Below are 20,171 nucleotides of genomic sequence, written 5' to 3'. Positions count from 1 at the left end.
TCAAAGACCAGAAGCCAAGCAGACACCAGAGAACCCTCTCAGCTCCCTCTCAAGACAAACTGGCAACTTCCAGCTGCTCTGGCACGAGGGTGATCGGGAGCCCTTAGGCATCCCGGAACACAGAGGGACGGAGCTCTGGTTGACTGCAAGAGACCTACTTCCAACTTGACATCAATCGATCAAGGCCTCCTAAGGACTTCTGTAAGGCCCACAGCCCGAAGAACAGTCTTGCTGCCTTGTCTCCCGCTGCCATTTCTTCATTATATTCCTTTTTCATTGCCTGGCCTCCTCCCACCCCAGTGGTTTATTCTAAGCCTCCTCCCCTAGTGGGTGTTAAGACAGGCCATGAGAAAAGGCCTAATGCTTCCTGCATCACAGCTCTGTTCTAATTCAGTTACATTTATCTCCCTTATAATTTATTAGATTCCACCCATTCTTCTAAGATGTCAGCCTTTTGGGATGTTAACCTTAATGGGTGTCATCTGTCCCGCCCAGCTTGGTGCATTTGCAGGTTTGATAAGCAGGCCTTCCACTGCCAGGGAAAGCAAGGGCCAAAGACAGCATCCCCAAGGACAGTGGTGCACTGGGGACCATCTGAATCCCCCTCCTCATCGAAGTTCTATCTCATCCAAAAGGCTGTCGCGGGAACACTGTCAAATGCTTTGAATTAACCTTAATGACTACATTAAGCTTTAACTATAATTGTCATGTATCTGTAGAGAAAACACAGCATAAAATAAAGCACTGGAATTGGGGCCAAGAAGATGCCAGTTCAAGTACAGAGAGCTTGGGTAAAGGTGAGACGGCTCCCAGCACCAAATGACACACTAGGACCTCTCTCCCAAGTCATCCAAGAACCTCTATCTGGTCCCTGACTGTACAGAGACCCTTCTGGGACTCGGGAATTAAATGTCTACTGCAAACACGGATATTTCATTAGAAGACAATACAGAAGCGACGCTCTTCTCCACGTTGGAAGGGACCCATGCAGCCCACCCAGAATCATCTCTCTAACATTCTGGACCAGGGGGGATGAGCCCTAAGATAACCTAAGGTTGGACAGCCCTGTCCTAGAGCATTAGCTCTGCCTACATCACCCTCCCTACTCAACAGTCCCAGAGTCCCCCCATTTGTCTTTTAGAGCCCTTCACAACCTGGCTCCTTCCCATCTTTTCACCCCTCTTACTCTTCACTCCCCACATTAGGCAGCTAAGGGATACAGTGAAGAGAGTGCTGGGGCTGGAGACAGAAGGACAAGTTCAAATTCAGCCTCAGACAATTACTACCTACTACTATGACCTTGGCTAAGTCACTTAACTTCTGCCTGCCTTAGTTTCCTCCACTATAAAATAGGGATCATAACACCAGGTTATTATGAGGATCAAATGATTTAACATTTAAAAAAAACCCCACAACGCCACTTAGTATAGTGCCCAGCACACAGCAGGGGCTTAATAAATGCTCTTCCCAGCACACTCCCCACCACTGTTCTCTGGACAGGACAGGCCTCTCCCTGCTGTCCCTTTTCACCGGCAGCCCCATCCTTAGAATGCTTCCTTCAAGAGTTATTTCAGATCCCACATTCTGCAGGAGCCTTCTCCCAATATATTCCAGGGCTCCTTCCTCCCCTCGGAGACTACTTTCCACGTCCACTGTATATACAGTTACTTTCATGCCGTCTCCCCGGTAGAACATGCCTTAAAAGCAGTCACCATGCTTTTGTCTTTCTTTGTATCCCCAGTAACTGGTACACAGTAAGCACTTAATAAATATTTGCTATCTTATCTCAACCCTTCAAACAACTGTCCTTTTCCTTTTTATCACTTTTGAGATTCTGACCCTCGGGGTTGTTTTAATTTGAATTTTCTAATTATTCATGATTTTGAACCTTTTTTTCTTATGATTGCAGAATGTTTGAATTTCATGGTGGGGATGGTTGTCATTCTTAGATATCTGGATCATAGAGACCAACTAGTCCCCAAGTTTTTATTAAGTGCGAGTATGGGCCAGGCACTTTGCTAGGCATGCAGGGTAGAAGTACAATGAATTAAACAAGCCCTACTCCAAAGGAGCTTCTGTTCTCATGGGGAAGACAATTATATACACCAATGTGGCAGCATAAACAGCACGTGAACAAATACAAACATAGGGGACACTAAAAAGCCAGGCAGTTTGGCCCTCACAGTTGGGGGGAATCAGGAAAGGCTTGATACAGAAGAGGGGACCGAAGAGGTTGTGCTCAAACGAAAGGAGGCATGGGCTCCAGGCGAGAGGGATGTCCAGTGCACAGGTCAGGAGAAGCCAAGGGAAGACCCAAGGAGCTGGATCAGAGAGTGCAGGAGGAGGAATGCTGCCCATCCACTGAGGCTGGAGATGGCGGCAGCCGCACAGCCCAGCACAGGAGTCCAGATCTGATCCTGGGGCAATAGGAGGGTCAAGGAGCTAGACTCTGGTTTCAGGAAGGTTCCTGTGGTGGCCCTTTGCAGGATGGACCAGAGAGCTGAGAGGCCTGAGGCGGTGAGACTCATTAAGAGCTGAGTTAGGTCAAATCCACAAGCTTCTTATTCAGCACCTACTATGTGTCTGTGTGCTGGGCACCGTCGAGTGATACAAAGAAAGACATAGAAACTAAGGGGCTCTCAAGGGGCTCAGTCTGACGAAACAGACAATACGCAAAAACAAGACGCGTACACGATAAATGAAGAACAGCTTCTTGCAGACGGCAGGACTTTAGGGAGCCTTGAAGGGAGCCCTGAGACAAAGGCTACTTACTGCAATCATCCAAGTAAGAGGCACTGAGGGTGGGTGGAAATGGCAGGTCTGACAGCGACTGATCTGTGGACAGAAGGATGACCCTGAGACCCTGAAGTGGCAGCACGTCCCAGTGGAAACAGGGGAGTTTGAAAGAGGGTGTGGTTTGGGGGAAAGATTACAAGGACAGTTTCAGACACGTTGGGTTTAAAATGTCTCTGAACATCCAGCTTGCAAGGTGCTGAGATCTGTTTCCAATTATAAATTCTCCTATAATTTTAACTGCATGTAACCAGAATGAACTTTGTTTGCTTTGAATGACTCAGCTTACCTCATTGAGCTTCCCTGGACACTGGACTGGGGCTTGCTCTTCCAGGGCAGGAGGCCCAGCGACCATGCCAGGGATTGGAGAGCTTCCTGTGTGATGGGTCGTGGGGCTGGCTGAGGGGAGGTGTGTTAACGTGGTCTACGCTAGGGGGAGGGGCCAAATCAAGAACCAATCGGCCCTGGTCGTTCAGGCGGCGCTTGATGATGTCAAAAACTCTATAAGAGGGGAGAGGACAGCTTGAAGATCCTCCTTTCCTTTTCCGGTTGGAGCCAGAGACGCCTACAGCCGAAGCTGAGCTGCCGGTAGCAGAGCTGACTAGAGGCTAGTGGGTAATCTTCTTACCGTAGAGGGGAAGCATGTATACGATTTTGCCTTATACCATCTCGCTTCTCTGTGGCCTCCTGGTTACCCTTGTAAGGCGGACTTATTGGGCCTGGAAGCTTTTGATGAAAATATCAAAATGGGGACGCTGGTTTGTGGGCTTGTTATTGTGGAGTGTAAATACATGCTTTAGTTCTCCTGCCTTCTGCCTAGAGAATTCCTTATATCCTGCGGTTCCGGACCTTTTAGGCACATATGAGATTCTCTTTGAAATCATAAATTCTGCCTTCCTAATATACTGCATTTAAAAACTTTTCAATTTTACATACTCAACAGTGTACCTCCTGTGACCTTCTCCATACCTTGTTTGCTCACGAACACTCCCTCCAACCATCCTCCTCAACGGCATTTTCTCCCTTGCTCCTCTAATTTATAATGTGACCATTTATGCACGTAAATCGAGTGTTTTGGCACACGGTATAAGGTGTAGATCTACCTGCTGCCCGGGTCCTCTCCAGCTTTCCTGGCGGTCTCTGTCACTGTGGTCTTTCAGTTTATCAAACACCTTATCACACTATTTGGTTGGTCTGAATGTTATGTACTAAATCTAAGCTACTGATTAACTTTACTATTTTTTAGCCAGTACCAAACCATTCTGATAGGACTGCTTTGTAGTACAGTTGAAAATTAGCCTCCCTTCCTTCCCACTTATGTCTGATAGGTATGGAAATGAGTAAATTAATTTAGGAAGCACGGTCATTTAGCATATTAGCGTGGCCCCACCATACACAATCTCTCCCGATTTATTTAAGTCTATCTGTCTTTATGTAAGAGTGACTTAAAATTATATTCACAGAATTCTTGGGTATAGTTCCTAATATTTCTACATTTTATAATTATTTTGAATGAAATTTCTTCCTGTTGGATTTTGTTGGTAATATATAAAGAGACATAATTTGCCATTGTTTTATATCTTGCTACTTTCCTCAAGTTATTATTTCAATTAATTTTTTGATAACTTTGTAGAGTTCTTGAATGGATCATCTGCAAACGGCAACAATTCTATTTCTCTTTCCTCTGGGATTAGTCCCGCAGCGTCTTCTTGTCTTACTGCTAGAGTGGGCATTTCTAGCACAGGGTCAAGTAACAGTGGTAATCACAGTAGCACCTAGTAAGTGCTTAATACAGGTTTACTGTCTGACTGATGATAGCCATGTTTACTTTTCCTTGGGCTTCAATAGAAAGGCCTCTAATTTATCTTGATTAGATATAATTGAGGCTCTCTTTTGTTCCCCCAAGGATAAATACTACTTACCGTGTTAAGAAAAGGTGTATTTAGTTCTTTGCTTTTTGGTGTTTTTATCAGAAATGCATATTGAATTTTGCGAAACCTTTTTCCACATCTATTGAAATAACTATGTGATTTTGTTATATTTGCACTTGTCTTAATATTGACCCAATCTATAAATCCTAGCTGTTAAAAGCATACAATCTTTTTGAAACATTACTGTAGCCATTTGCTAATATTTTGTTTACAATTTTTACGACAGATTTTTTTTCTATAATTTTCTCCTTTTCATTTTGTCTCTCTCTGATTTAGGTTACGAAGACCATCATTGTATGATATAATGAATCTGGGAGGATCCCCTCTTTTCCTGTTCTTGCAAACAGATTATATAAAATTGCAATTAATAGCTCTTCCAAAGTTTCATAAAACTCATTTATAAAGCCATTTGATTCTGGGATCTATTTATTTGGGAGTTCATTTGTTATTGCTTGATCAATTTCCTTTTCTGAAATTGGGTTATTTAAATTCCTTGTCCTGTTAATCTGCATGTTTTACATTTTTTCAGCATTTCATTCACTTCCTTTAAATTATCAATTCTGTTGGAATATAATTGAGCAATAGCTTCCTTCATTTCTTCTCCGTGCGTTTGTTGTGATTTCTCCTTTTTCATTTTTCATACCGGAAGAGCAAGCTCGTTAATAGTTCGTCAATTTTGGTTTTTTAAAGCATCTAACTGTACTTACTGACTCAAGATTTCATCTGGTGACATGGTCTCTTTCAAGTCTCATCCTTCATATGTGAGTGTGTGTATGTGTGGGTGTGCATACATACACGTATATGTATACACACGCATACATGTGTGTGAGTGTGTGTGTGTGTGTGTGTGTGTATTCCTCACAGCCGCTACAGTGATTTCCCTAAAGCACAGGCATGACAATAACAACAGGAACCAGCATTACAGAGCACCTACTATGTGCCAGGCGCTGTACTAAGCAGTATAAACATGGCCTCGTTTGATTCTCACAACAGTTGTGGGAGGTGGGTGCTATGATTGTCCCCATTTCACAGATGAAGACAGACAGGTAGAGGTTAAGTGACTTGTCCAAGGACACCCAGCAAGTAAGTGTCTAAGGCGGGATGTGACCTTCCCCGCCCAGTGCCTGGGGTTAGCCAGGTCACTCCCCTGCTTACTAGAAGCATCCATTGCTCCCTACTGCCTTGCCTTTAGGATCCAAGATCAACAGCTTTGTCGGCTTGTAAAGACCTTCCCAGAGTGGCCCCAACCTGCCCTTCGGGCCTTACTGCTTTTACTCCCCCTCTGGGCCTGTCCAGCCTTGCCGCTCTTCCTCGCACTGAGTACTCATCCCCAGGCCCTCACACTGACCGTCCCTTTAGAGGCCAATGTTCACGAAGTAACCTCTCCCATCTGCCAGGAGAGAACTGAAGAAACAGAAAAGCAGCTAAGTTTGTGGGTGGATGGGATTGGGTCCCCCCGGCTGCTGCCCGCAAGCCCAGGGGGCTCAGAGGTGGTAGGCTGCTCCTTGACCCTGTTTACCTCAGATTCTTCTGACATCTCTGCCCTCTTCTCCCCTGTGCTTTATGAGATTTTTCCCAGCTGCTGTGTTAGGAAAAGCTCATGGTATCAGAAATAAAGAATCATCTGCTGAAAAGTCTGTTTCCAGCAATCTCTTGCACAAGATGACTGCCCAGGGTAACTGCAGGACCTTCGCCCCATCTCCCAGAACTTTCACAGTGCTGTTTCCTAAGAATGTTACCCCTGTGAAAGGTGAGGATGGACTGTATTTACTTATGTGCAGATTTTCTCCTCCTCTCCCTCAAGAGAATGTAAGCTCCTTGTGGGCAGGGCCCATTTAACTTCAGCCTTTTTATTCTTGGTTCCCAGGAGAGCTGGGCACCCAATGCGTATGAAGAAAGGGAATGAGCTCCAACTTGTTATCATAATGCAGATCAACGTCTGCTTCCCTAATTCCCACATCTTGGGGGAAGGCAGCTTGGTTAACACCTGTCCTTTTCAGGAGATGCTCCTGAGCCTCTTCTGCACTAAGTGGACAGAGCCCACCAAGCCTGACCATCTTATTCTGGACACAAAGCAAAGCAGGTTATGTGCCCTGTGCAGGCAGATGCTTCAGAGACGGCTGGCTGCTCCCTCGCCTCTTCCCTGATTTAAATGGATCTGAGGCAGCAGAATCTATCAAAGAACCCAAGACCTCGATCCAGCACAGAAAGCACCAGTGCAGGTGACATTAGGATGACACTTCCAATCACTTACTTAAGTAACTCAGACATATGAAGTATCCACATTGACACCTGGGGTTCCATCTGGAGCTCCTGCCCAGGGAGTCTCTGGCTCTTCTTATCCAGTCCTAGAGGTTGGTACTTTCTCAGGCCATTGCCCCAACTCCACCCACTCATGGAATTTGGGCATTTAAATTGTCTAGCCCTTGTTCTGGTTATCTAGGTGTTTTCTATTTTTTACAGGTAGTTAACCATTTCTTCTAAACTATCCATTTTCTGGCATATAATTGGGCAAAACAATTTCTAATAATTTCCTTTATTTCCATCAGGCAGTCAAGAAATACTAAGGGCTTACTGTGGCTGTGAGCTGTTTTTGGAAGGTGAGTCTGGGCTAAACCTTGAAGGAGGCCAGGGAAGGAGAGAGAATTTAGGCTGGGGTGGGGGGGAGAGGGAGGGGTGTAACTAGCCATTAGGAATTCTTTTTCTAATAAGGGCAATTTGTTTTTCCTCTTTAAAAAAAAATCGGATGACATAATCATTTATTTTGTTAATTTTTTATTCAAAAGAGCTTATAGTTTTATTAATTCAAGTTTTTGTTTTCCATTTTATTAATTTCCTTTGATTTTCAGAATGTCTATTTTAGTGTTTGGCTGAGGTTCTTTATTTGTCACCTTTTCAATCTTTTTAGTCACTCACCTAATTCACTGATAAAGTGCTTAGAAACAGCCCCCTAAGGACCCCTCTGACTGGACCACAGAAGTATCACCCCATCAGCTGCCATGGATTTCATGACCACCTCTACACTGATGATTCCTGCCCTGACCTGCTGCCCTCAGACTCCCATCTCCAACTAACTGCCTTTCAGACACCTCGAACTGGATGTCCAGGAGGCAGTTCAATCAAACATTTGTAAAACTAAACTCATTTTTCCCTCTCCACTCTCCCTCCCTGATTTCCCTATCATAGTGCACGGCAGCACATCTTCCCAGACCCCCAGGCTCCCCCATATCCCAGCTGTTGCCAAGGCGTAGTGATTTCTCATTTGCAATGTCTCTCAAGAACATCCCCTCCTCTCAGGCCCTCGTCCCCTCATGGATAGATCATGGTGTGGCTGCCTGCCTCCGGGCTCTCTGCACTCCAGCCCATCCAGCATTCAGCTGCCAGGGTGATTTTCCTAAAGCGCAGTCCACCCCCCCTCCAAACTCCAGTCACCTCCCTGTCACCCCCAGGATCATACTCCATTAAGAAGAGAAGGGGCCCTTTGCTGAGTGTCTTCTTTCTCTCCTTCTCTGTATCTCAGAACACCTGGATGTCACACCCACGTCTCTCCTCCACTGTGAGGTGGAGAAGAGGCCCTTCTCTCCAAGGCTGATGCCTCTCTGTGTGACCTTGTAACACAGAGAAACTTTAAAAACTAAAGAGATGATGTGATAGGAGACAGCAGGGAGTGACTAGCTCAAGTACAGACCCTTCTCCAGGGCACTGACAGCCTCTTACTAACTGAACCTGCCAGGACTATTAGGTCACACATCGATCTCCTCCCTGCATTCTAAAGCACTCACACTGTCCCCTGCTGTTCTTCCCACAGCACACTCCATCTTCCACCTCTGCACCTTTGCACTGACAGTGACTCGTGCCTGGAAAGCACCCCCTCATCATTGCTGCCTCTGAGGATTCCTACTTTCCTTGAGGAATCAGTCCCAGCATTCCCTTCTACATGAAACTTTCCTGATCCCTCCTCAGCTAGGCTGCCAGCCCCACCCACCAAATTACCTTGTATTGAGTCTATAATATAGATTTTGCCTATACATGTCTAATCCCAATGTTTCATTCTCGTCTGTGCCTCCGTACAAAGGCTGGCACAAAGCAAACGCTGAAGAAAAGCTTGCCGACCCATCTGCCTCCCTGAAAACAGAGTATCCTGGCTTTGTCACTGGGTGGCTCTCCTCTACCTCCAGCATCACTGACCTTGGAACACCACCAGGAGGGACGTCGAGCAATGGGATGAAATCCGACCCACGAAACCAAACTGTAGGTAACGGAGTGCACGGATGCAACACCGTTCTAATACACGACGATTCACGGAGGCGCGGATGTTAACAGTTCATCATATAATGGAATCCCATTCAACTACCACATCTGACCTGCTGGGGGCGCTCTTCTTGTGCTATATAATGGCACCTTCTTGGGCCAAGGGAAGAATTTGCCAGTGCACTTCCCCGCAGGCTACACAGCTTTTACACACTACACACCTTTTGTTGTGACTCTCTTCAGCAGTATCTGAGAGAATACACCAGGAAACAGCATTTTTGGGGGTCATCTAAATACGTCTCCATCAAAGCAATGAATATCGGCATCCACCATTTTACCAGAATTGCCCAAGTATCAGAAAGACCTAATTTCTACCATACTCTGTGTACCTGTTACTAGTTAACTCACAAGCTCAATACTCTGTACGAGAAGAAAATCCCTCCAAACACCTCTGCCCTCTCTGGATAGCTGTGTTTCCATGCCTCTTTACAGAAGGAGGGGTGCTTAACAATGATTATCTAGGGCGTATGTGTGTACACGCACGCACGCACACACAAGGGAAGACTGGAGGGGAGAGATGAGGTGCAGGGCCCTGAGGCTCCAGGTGTGGAGAGTGACGTCCCTCACAGAAGGAAAGGAAAAGGTCCCCTGGGGTCAGCTGCACGCTCATCCTCCCTGGAGTCCCACTCGAGCTGCAGAAAGAAGATCCAGGGCACGTGGGGGAGGCCCCGGGGGCCAAGGAGCCTCTCCTCCTCAGTCAGATGCCAGTTACCTGTAAAATGCTTCCCACAAATGGTTGTGGCCTCATCGGGGACGGGCCATCACCGACCCCATTTTTGATGCACTACTTACACTTGCGTGGTGGGAAACACTGCCCACAAGGCTGAGGTTCTTGAGAAGCTGGGGCGAGCCGCTGTACTGGCCCGAGATCTGCTTCCTCACTTCAGCCGCCACCGTTCTAGGAGGAGGAAAACAAGTCACAGATTAGAAAAACCTGTGCAGGTGGGAAAAGGAGCGTTGGGGACAGCTATTTTGCACCAATGTTTGTGCAAAATTAATCACAATTAACTAAAATATGGTTCTGAGAGATGAACACGCGGGCAGTAGGAATAAATGCAAGTGGAACACAGCGCCGCTTCAGCAGTGAGGCGCTGGCACTGTGGAGGGAGCACTGTTCAATTCCTGCCGTGGGCACATGAGCTGTGGACCTGGGCCAGTCACTTACATGCGCTCAGGCTCAGCTTTCTCACCCGAGAAATGGGGATGATAACAGCACCTCCTTCACAGAATGTACACGAGGATCAAATGAGATGATTCCTTCAAGTGTATTTTGCAAACTTAAAGTACTGGACAAATGTTAGTGACTAGTTTATCGCCGCTGCTGTTCAGTTGTTTTCAGTCACGTCTGATGGTCCATGGCCCCATTTGGGGTTTTCTAGGCAAAGATACAGGAGTGGTTTGCCATGTTCTTCTCCAGCTCATTTTACAGATGAGGAAACTGAGGCAGACAGGGTTCAGTGACTTGCCCAGGGTCACTCAGCTAGTAAGTGTCTGAGGCAGGATTTGAACTCAGGAAGATTAGTCTTCCTGACTCCGGCCCTTGTGCTCTACACACTGCGGCGCCACCTCGCTGCCCCCATTATTATCATGACCCCAAGCCTATAAATGAACTGATTCTTCAAAATAAAAAAGGAGAGAAACAATGAATTCATTCTGAGGCTTGTGAATTTGGGATGTCTGTGGGACGTCTCTTTAGAAGTGTGAGAGCGGAGATGAGCCGGGAGGTTATAAAGCTGGACCTCGCAGGATGGTGATGAAGTCCGTGAACACTGCTGAGATCACGGAGGGAGGGGAGAAGGGGCCGAGGACAGAGCCCTAGGAAACACCCACCATCAGCAGCCAAGTCCTGCATGAAGATCTCGCTAAGGAGACCAGGAAGAATGGCCTGATGGTAGAGAAGCAGTAGCCAAGGGGGTGTCCAGAAAGCCTCTCGAGAAGAGTGTGATGGATGGATCAAAGGCTGCAGAGAGGTGGAGGAGGGGCACTGAGAAACGGCCACTGGCTTTGGCAAACAAGAGAGGGCTGTTTGGGGGAATGAGGAGGGCTGGAGCCAGACTGAGAGCCAGGCAGGGAAGGGGAGTGACACAAGAGGACGAGGGGAGAAGACGCAGCTCCTGGGGAGCAGGTGCCAGCTTTTCTGTAACAGATGGGGCCAGGTTCTGTGCTGGGAGGCTCAGGGAGGGATGGAAAGCCTTGGAAGAGCTGCTGTGGGGAGAGGGAGCGCAAGGTGGGGCTATAGAGGGGCTGCCCAGAAGTAGTAAGGGCCCAGCTGGGTCTGGGTAATGTCAATCTGTAGTGGCCCAGCCACAGCAGGCGCATGTGGGGGCAAAGGTAATGCCTGGTGGATCCAAGGCTGAGCCTCGGCTGGACAGGAGCAGCATGGGGGAACAGGGTTCCAGGCCTTCAAGGGAGGGTAGAGTTGACCTGGTTCACCCAGGGCTCAGCACGAGGAAAGAAGGAGGTGATCTGGGATCTTGAGATGCAGAGGAAGAACAGGGATGCTAAGGGCTCGTGATCATCTGAGGGAATTTCAGAGTTCATGGAAGCAGAGCACGTCGGGGTGCCTGTGGCCATCTTTGTGTGTGGTTGAGATGGCGTGGGAGGGTGGGCATCTGAAATGAGCCATCTGAGAACCAGAGTGACAGTGCTTGAGGAATGACCACTTGTATGCTCATGTCCCCAGGCAGGAGGAGGAAAGACTGTTAGCCAGCTCCTGAGCACACAGGAGGCCCGCAGACAACTGCTACTAGAGTTCAGAATGGGTGCAAAGTGTGGACTGAAGGACCCTGACAGGCTGAGAGAGGTCACTGGGAGATGGTGGGACAGGGAGACCCTGGCAGGGGCCACGGGAACAGGGAGGATTCCTACTCCCCCCACCTTGACCAGTGAGTCCGGGCGAATGAGTGAAAGTATAGCCAGGGTCAGAAAGGGCGTCCAGGGCAGCCAGGTCATCAGGAGGGAGCCAGAAGATGGAAGGAGGGGGGAAGTGTATGACTCCAGAAGGCATGGAGAAAGGGCTGGGTTCTAGAACAGGACTCGGAAGGAGCTGGTGGGAACAGAAACAAGAGACCAGGCAGTGGGAGGCAGGGAATCAGTTCTTTAAAAAAGTGCTTCATAAATATTAAAGTACTATATTATTATGCAACTCCACTGAAACAGCATTATTACAAACGTGAGCTGCCTCTGTGCTCGCCCAGAAGGTCCAAAAAGCTCTTACGTCCAATGAGTAGGTAACATAGCGAGAGGCACCTTCTAGGTGCAGGTTTATTTTTTTTTCTATTACAAATTTAACAGTCATCAACAAAACAAACATTTCAACATCCAAAGAATAAGAAGGAGGACTGTATAAATGGTGAATTTCTGCTGCACGTGGTTTAAATTTAACAAGGTAGAAAATAAAATCACTCTTTTGTCTTCCCTTCTGAACACTTTTTCTTTTATGCATTAAAACCAATGCTTATTGATGTCCTTTCATTTCCACTCCTATCACTACCCACAAGAAGCCTTCCGTAAACCCACTGAGGCATTGGCCATGTCTAGCATCTGGGCACCAGCTGGCGGTCTTTAGAGCAGGTGACCTCAGCGATGACAGGGCCAAACCCAAACTCTTCTGTTTGCCACTGAAGGCCTCTCACACGCTGTCTCTTCCCTTCACTTACTTCTGATCCCATCAGACTGGCTGCCTGGATGTTCCTCACACACAACAAGGCATTTCCAGCCTCCACACCTCTGTACAGGCCATTTTCGAGGCCACCTCTATTTCCTGCAAAGTTCAGCTCAAGCATCACCTTCTACATGAGGCCTTTCCACATGTCCCCAACAGCTATAGCCTCCCCTCAAAAAATCTCTTCTATTTAGGCATGTATATTGTCTGCGTTGGAGGTATGAGGGTCAGCATGACACGGTGGCTAGAAAGCTGGCTTCAGTCAGGAAGGAAGGGGTTCAAGACCATTTCTGACACATGCCAGCAGTATGAGTCACCAGCGTTACCCAACTGTCGGCCCTCAGCCAACGGCGACAAACTCAGAAAGAGGGCCACTCGATGGTATGAAAGGATGCCTGCAGGCCAAACGGGCTTAGAAAAACCACATTTTATTTTTTTAACTATTATCTTTGAAAAATTACTATTCATTTTTAACATTTTTTTTTAAATTTTGAGCTCTGAACTCTCTCCTTCCCTTCCAGCCCTCTCCTACTTATTGTGAAGGCAAAAAGGTGATATAAATTATACATGTGAAATATGCGAAACATATTTCCATGTTAGCCATGCTGCAAAAAAGAAAAAAAAAGAAAGTGTTAAAAATGAAGCTTCAAACTGCATTCCAACCTCTGGAGGTGGATGGCCACAGAAAACCACACATTAATATTATCTATATTCCATTGTATTTTGATTGATCCTGTTAAATATTTCCCAATTATATTTGAATTGGTTCCCCTCACTAAGACTACAGGGGTGACTAAGACTATAAGACAATAAGGGGTGCTCCTTTATCCGCCTAGCTGTACATGTCGCCTGAAGGCAGTGAGGCCTTCTCTCTTGTATCTGCATCCCCAGTGCCTAGGAAGCACCTGGCACGTGGGGCGCTCCCCAGGTCACACAGGTCACCAGGGCAGTGGCAGGCTTCACCCTCAGCTCCCTGACTCTTTCCCTGGGCCGCCCTGTGTCCTGGTGTTAACAGAGCTCTGAAGCGACCCCAAGCAAGCAGACCCGTGTGCTAGAGTCACTTGATGCTGCGTAGACGTGGTACCGGATCTGAGGTCACCCAACCAGCCAGCCCTTTCAGTCTATTTATAACAAAAAAATTTAATAAATGCTTGTTAAATTAAGAGGCTTTATTGAGATTCAAATGAGATGATATTGGGAAAACTTAAAGTGCTGGATAAATATGAGCTATTATTATTATCATTATTTAGACACAGACACGGATACTCCTCTAAGACCCCAGTCTGCACCAATTTCATAATCAGGCAATTAAACTATTACCCGGCTGACATCCTGGAAGAGAGCTGCTACCTACCGCGTCCTCAGTCTCGTGCCTTCCCAGCACCCTTTTTCCTTCCTCCCCCACGACCAGCACTTGCAGGCACTCCTTTCCAAACAGCCCAGGCAGCATCCCCACGGTGGAGGAGGTTTCCCTCCAATGGAAAGGCTCCCACTGCACACCGAGGCTGCCAAGGGCACACACAGAGCCAGCTTCCAATCCCCCGACTTAGAAAATCAGGTCAGGGTGAGAAGAGAAAGAAATGAGAAGCTTCGAGATGGGAATCAGCCAAAAGAGAAACCGAGTAAAAGACGGTCGTCAGCCTCTAAATGCAGCAACTTTTCTCAAAATCTGCTTTAGCTGAGAAACTCACGGATGAACAGAAACAAGGACATAGGAATAGTCTCTGAGGACTGAGCTTGTCACCCATGAATATTTATTTCTAGGGGAGAGCTTCCCAAATCAGAATTTAAGATCAGCAAAGTCCCGTGAAACAGAAGCATTCCCCACTCTCCTGAATTACCACCTATTCGGAAACTCAGCCTAAGTCATGTTGTTGGAGTTTCACTGAAAATGCTAAAATGCCTCCATCCTGTAATTCCAAGGAAAACGCTGCTGCAGCGTCAGGGACCCCATCCTTCCCCCAGGATGTCACTGACAGGCTCATGAATGAAATTCCCTCCATTTGGCCAGCTTTTGGGTGGTCACCTGTTTACTTCTGGGGGGCTATTTTTAAACTGGAAAAAACATGTTACCAGCAGCAGCTCCATCAGGTCACTGCCAACCACAGAAGACTGAATGAGAAAAGAAAGGCCTTTGATTCCCGGCCGATTAGAAAGCCCCAAAGCAGGTCTCACAGACATTGATCACCAATAACAAGGTCCATGTTTATGTGGTCTCAAGGATGCATCTTGGATCTTGGGGACACTGCTGTTGGCCAACATACAAGGTGATGGTCTAGTGAACGGGGAGCATTGTAAGAGGCATCAAAGGCCTGAATCTGTGCATTGAATCCCTTGTTAACAGTGTGACTTAAACATCGTCTAACTTTCTTCTGTCAATTTTTTTTAGCTTGAAAACTGTGACATTACTGAGCCCTACTCCACTGCACATAGTAAATAATTTTTAAAAACTAAACATGCAAGTAATGGGAGAGTTTAAAATTTTACATTGGTATCTGAAAAAAATAACACGCTAAAAAAATTCCACTCTTAAAATATTCAGTTCCAGAATTTGAGATGAATTTTTTTTTGCTAAATCCCACTCCTTACTCATACCAAATAAAGCAAGATTGGAGAACAGTTTATGTTTAGTAGTTTTTCTATGTTATAAGAGAGGATCAATTAAGGTGCCATCTGTAAAAAGATGGGAAAGCCTTAAAAGCACTCCATATTTGTGAGCTGATGTCAGAAAATGGCTGTTTTAAATAAGTGGAAAAAGATAAAGCCGAGGCTTCACTCACTCACACGTAAGGAGCAGATGATGGAGGACGCATTTCAAAGTGTGAATGGCATTATGTTCCAGGATGGCCCATGTTCAGAAACCAAGAGAACTAGAAAAATGCCAAGGGCTGTTTAAATTTGGAAAAAGTCTGTGCCTTTCCCAGCGCTTGGGAGGAGCCTGATGTACAGTGGGAGCCCAGGGCTCGGACCAAGGGTGAAAAGGCGTCAGAGCAGAAGTGGAAGAGCCAGCTTCCTTGGACATGTGCTTGGTGCTTGGTTTTCTCTATTTTAAGGATTCCACAAAATTACTGTTTTCTGCATTTATCCTTCCTTTCCCATTTAGCTGAAGTCAGTCAACAATACCATGGTTATGTCCTGCCCTCTTGGTCCCTCTTAACTTTTAAAAAAAATGTTTTGATGACTGTACTTCCATAGAATTGGTTTACTCTGCGATCCTAAGATTCGAAGCAGGGATCTGCAGGCACCACTGGACAGCCAAAGGGGCCAGTGCCAAAAAAGGGCTGGTTAAGCTCTTTGTGGGCAAGGGCTGTCTCTCATATCTGAACTCCCAGTGCCTTAGAACTCTTCCCAGCACACAGGAAGCGTGTGTAAATGCTGCTTCTTTCAGTCATTCTCGGGACAAAGTCCAATGGTCCATTTATACATAGAGGACCTTAGTTTCAAATACATCAATCTCCATCCATCAGTCGATCATTAAACATTTATTAATCACCTACTGTGTGCTAGGCCCTGAATAAACAAAGGAAGGTAAAAGACTTCCCTGTCCTGGAGAAGCTCAGGATCTACAGGCAAACAGCAAGCTACAGGTGGATAAACTGGAAGCAATCCAAAAAGGAAAGGCCCTAGAACTAAGAGGAGCTGGGAAAGACTTCCTTGAGAAGGTGGGATGTGAGCTGAGGACTGGAAGAAGCCAAAGAAGCCCTGAGGCAGCAGCGGGGAGGCAGGGTCCAGGCATGATGGACACATGGCCAGAGAAGATGGAGCATCTTGGGGAGGAACAGCCAGGAGGCCGATGAACCAGACTGCAAAGTACAAGGGGGATGTGGGAGGAGGGAAAGAGAGATCATGAAGGGCTCTGAGCACCAGCGGAGGACAGATGCTGGACCCTGAAGGTGCTGGGGGCCACTGCAGTGCATGGGGTGGAGGTGGGAGGGGTGTCACAGAGTCAGGCTTCTGCTTTGGGAAGTTCCCCCGACAGCTGATGGGGGGGTTGGCTGGAGTGGGGTATAGCTTGTGGCAGACCAGTCAGAGATAAATGCAGAGACTGGTGGCCAGGGTAACTATGACAGGGTCTCCCAAGATAAAAAAGTGCGGAGAGGCAAAGTCCCTGTGGAAATTCTGCTGCCAAGCTCAGCCACTCCACACCTAGGTGACCTGGCACAGCCTGGTCCTTCTCTTTCCCCCAGCACCACCATGCTGTCGTCATCGATCCTCACCCAGACTATGCCCAGAACAGCTCACTGCTATAACAGCAGCAGCAGCTAACAACTGTCCTCCCCACTGGTCTCCCAGCCTCGTTCTTCCCCACTCTGATCCACCATCCTCACAGTGACCATGGTTTTCCTTAACTCGGGAAAGTCACATAGCTCCCCTCCTCAAACTCCAGGGGCTCCCTGTTATCTCTAGAACCAAACGCCACCTCATGTCCTCAGCATTTCTGCCACATCTCCCATCATCCACCATGCCCCTTCCTGGCTGCCACTGCCCAGCCGGGCTGGTCTAGGCTGTTCCTCAGGGGCTTCCACTGCTTAGATTCCGGTGCCCACTGATGCTCACCTCAAGAACCACCTTCTACGTGAGGCCTTCCTGGCTGGGGGCAGCTGCCCCCCCAACTTAGCAGGTCTTTATTTGGTATGTGCTCTATGCAGACACACTTTATCTCCCCCAAAATAACATGGAGCTCTTTATGGGCAAAGACTTTGACTTCTGTCTTTGCATTCCCGGCATTAGCACACAGCCTAGACCAGAACAGTGCTCACAGATGCTCTCGGTTCACCTGACCCAGGATGAAGGGCGTGGGCTAGCCCAATGACAGCTGGATCCAGTCAGACAGCCAATAAACAATTACTAAGGGCCTACTATGTGCCAAGCCCTGTGCTAAGCACTGGGGTTACAGAAGAAGGCAAAAGACAATCTTTGTTCTCAAGAAGGGAGAGAACATGCAAACAGACATGGACAGAAATGCTATATCCAGGATACAGTGGGAATCATCGGGGATTAGGAAAGGCTTCCTGTAGAGGGGGGTACAGGACTGACTGAATGACCAGGGGTCTCACCAATGGCCCCCCCATCAAGTTACTGACGTGCCTATTGGAACAACAGTGACAGTGATAATAACGAGGCTTCCCCAAGCTTCTTCAGGTGGGCCCCAGAGGCCAGCCTTCGTGTGAGAGATCAAAGTGGCAAAACGCAGACGTGGGCTTGCTGTGTGGACAAACTCCTTTGAGAAGTGAGGCCCTTCGCTTTGTCTTCATCACCCTTCATCAGGAAAGCTCTCTGGCTGAAGTGTCAGCAACCAGCCAAACCGGGGAGGGAGGGAGGTCCTGCCCGCTGCAGGAGGTCTCCAGGCAGACACGGTGAGCATCAATTAGAAAAGGAGCTGGGACACTTTGGGAGCAAGGAAGAAGAACCAGAGATACCAGCACAAGAAGAGACACGGAGATCAGAGCCCTGCATGTTATACGTTCTGGAGCCGATGGTAGAGACATCAGCTGAAGTTGTAGGGCTCTATGAACTCAGAGTAGAAATGAGCTTGAGCAGAAATAGAGAGAGAACTGTTGGCAGTCTTTGGAAGCCATGCAGGCTGGAGACAGGCAGAAGTGTGGCACTACAGAGAGACAGGATTAGAGAAAGGCATTGGAACAGCCACCTCTGGAGGACAGATTTGTCAGAAGCAGTTGGCCATCAGGGTGGAAGACTGTAGGAAAACCAAGAAACCCTGGATCTCAGGAAGCATTTATATATCTTGCAAAAAGATCATTGCCTAGAGTGGTAGATCAATGGAGTAGATTAGGTACAAATTACATTATGGTAAAAGACCATAGTAATCTAGTGTATAATAAACCAAAAGATCCAAACTTTTGGAACAAAAACTCATTATTTGACAAAAATTGCCAGGAAAGCTGGAAAACAGTATGGCAGAAACTAGGTATAGACCAACATCTCACACCATATACCAAGATAAATGTCAAAATAGGTACATGATTTACATATAAAGGTTGATAACATGGGCAAATTAAGAGAGCATGGAATAGTTTATCTCAGATTTATGGATAAGGAAAGAATTTAGGACCAAAGAAGATATAGAGAGAATTACAAAATGTAAAATAGATAATTCTAATCATATAAAATTCAAAAGTTTTTGCACAAATGAAACCAATGCACTCAAAATTATGAGGGAAGCAGAAAACAGGGAAAATTTTTGCAACAATCTCTGCTAAAGGCCTCATTTCTCAAATATATAGGGAAATGAGTCTAATTTATAAAAATATAAGTCATTCCTCAATTGATAAGTGGTCAAAGGACATGAACAGGCAGTTTTCAGACAAAGAAATCAAAGTGATCTACAGTCATATGAAAAAAAACTCTAAATCACTCCTGATCAGAGAAATGCAAATTAAAACAAATCTGAGGCACCACCTCATATCGATCAGGTTGGCCAATATGACAGAAAAGGAAAATGACAAATGTTGGAGAGTATATGGGGAAAATTGGCACACTGATGTACTGTTGGTGGAGCTGTGAACTGATCCAACCATTCTGGAGAACAACTTGGAACTAGGCCCAAAGGGCTATAAAACTGTGCCCATCCTTTGATCTAACAATACCACTGCTAGGTCTATATCCCAAAGACTTCCAAAAAAAAGGGGGTGGGAGAAGGACCTATTTGTACAAAAATATTTATAGCAGCTCTTTTGGTGGTGGCTAAGAATTAGAAATCAAAGGGATGCCCATTAATAGAGGAATGGCTAAATAAGCTGTGGTTTATGATTGTAGTGGAATATAATTGTGCTGTAAGAAATGACAAGCAGAATGACTTCAGAAAAACCTGGAAAGACTTACATGAACTGATGCAGACTGAAGTAAACAGAACCAGGAGAATGTTGTACATGGTAGCAGCGTGTGAATGACTTGGCTATTCTCAGCAATACAATGATCCAAAACATTCCCAAAGGACTAATGATGAAGCATGCTATCTGCCTCCAGAGAAAGAACTGACACTGATTGAATACAGACGGAAGCAGGCTATTTTTCACTTTCTTTCTTTTTTTCTTTTATTTGAGTTGTCTTGTGCAAAATGACTAATATGGAGATGTCTTACAAAGTTGCTCATGTATAACCTACATCTAGTTGCTCATCATCTCAGGGAAGAGAGAGGGGTGGGAGGGAGGGAAGAAAGGATACAATTTGGAACTCAAAACTTAAAGAAAAATATTAAAGAATTAGGGACAAAACCCAAGATCACTGCCAACCTCCAAGAGAACAGTTCCATTATCAAAGTGGGAAGAGGGGCCATATTACACATTGTGTGAAAAGAAAGTTGAGGCAGTAAGTGTACACCCCACATTCCAGGTGTTTGACAGCAAAAAAAAAAAAAAGGAAGGAAATGACTAGATGGTCACTAGAAAGGGCAGCAGAATCAAATGGGTTTATTTTAGTGATGGGGAAAACCTAAACATGTTTAAAGGTCC

The 20,171-nt window shown here is 46.4% G+C and overlaps 1 protein-coding gene across 6 annotated transcripts in view; it reads right to left on the bottom strand.

Moving 5' to 3' along the window:
• Positions 1-20,171, bottom strand: part of DOCK7 (dedicator of cytokinesis 7) — a 178,952-nt gene that overhangs the window by 147,439 nt on the left and 11,342 nt on the right. For all 6 annotated transcript variants that reach the window (XR_005010150.1, XR_005010151.1, XM_036753879.1 and 3 more), the window contains exon 2: positions 9,828-9,933. Coding sequence is in view for 4 of the 6 variants with exons in the window: in XM_036753879.1 (XP_036609774.1) it covers positions 9,828-9,933 (106 nt within the window). In the remaining 2 variants the exon portion in view is untranslated. The remainder of the gene's footprint in view (positions 1-9,827; positions 9,934-20,171) is intronic.

This window comes from Trichosurus vulpecula, chromosome 4 (genome assembly GCF_011100635.1).
Source record: "Trichosurus vulpecula isolate mTriVul1 chromosome 4, mTriVul1.pri, whole genome shotgun sequence".
NCBI classification, from domain to species: Eukaryota; Metazoa; Chordata; class Mammalia; order Diprotodontia; family Phalangeridae; genus Trichosurus; species Trichosurus vulpecula.
Note: the sequence above shows the minus strand (reverse complement) of the source record. Positions and strands in the feature narration are given on the sequence as shown.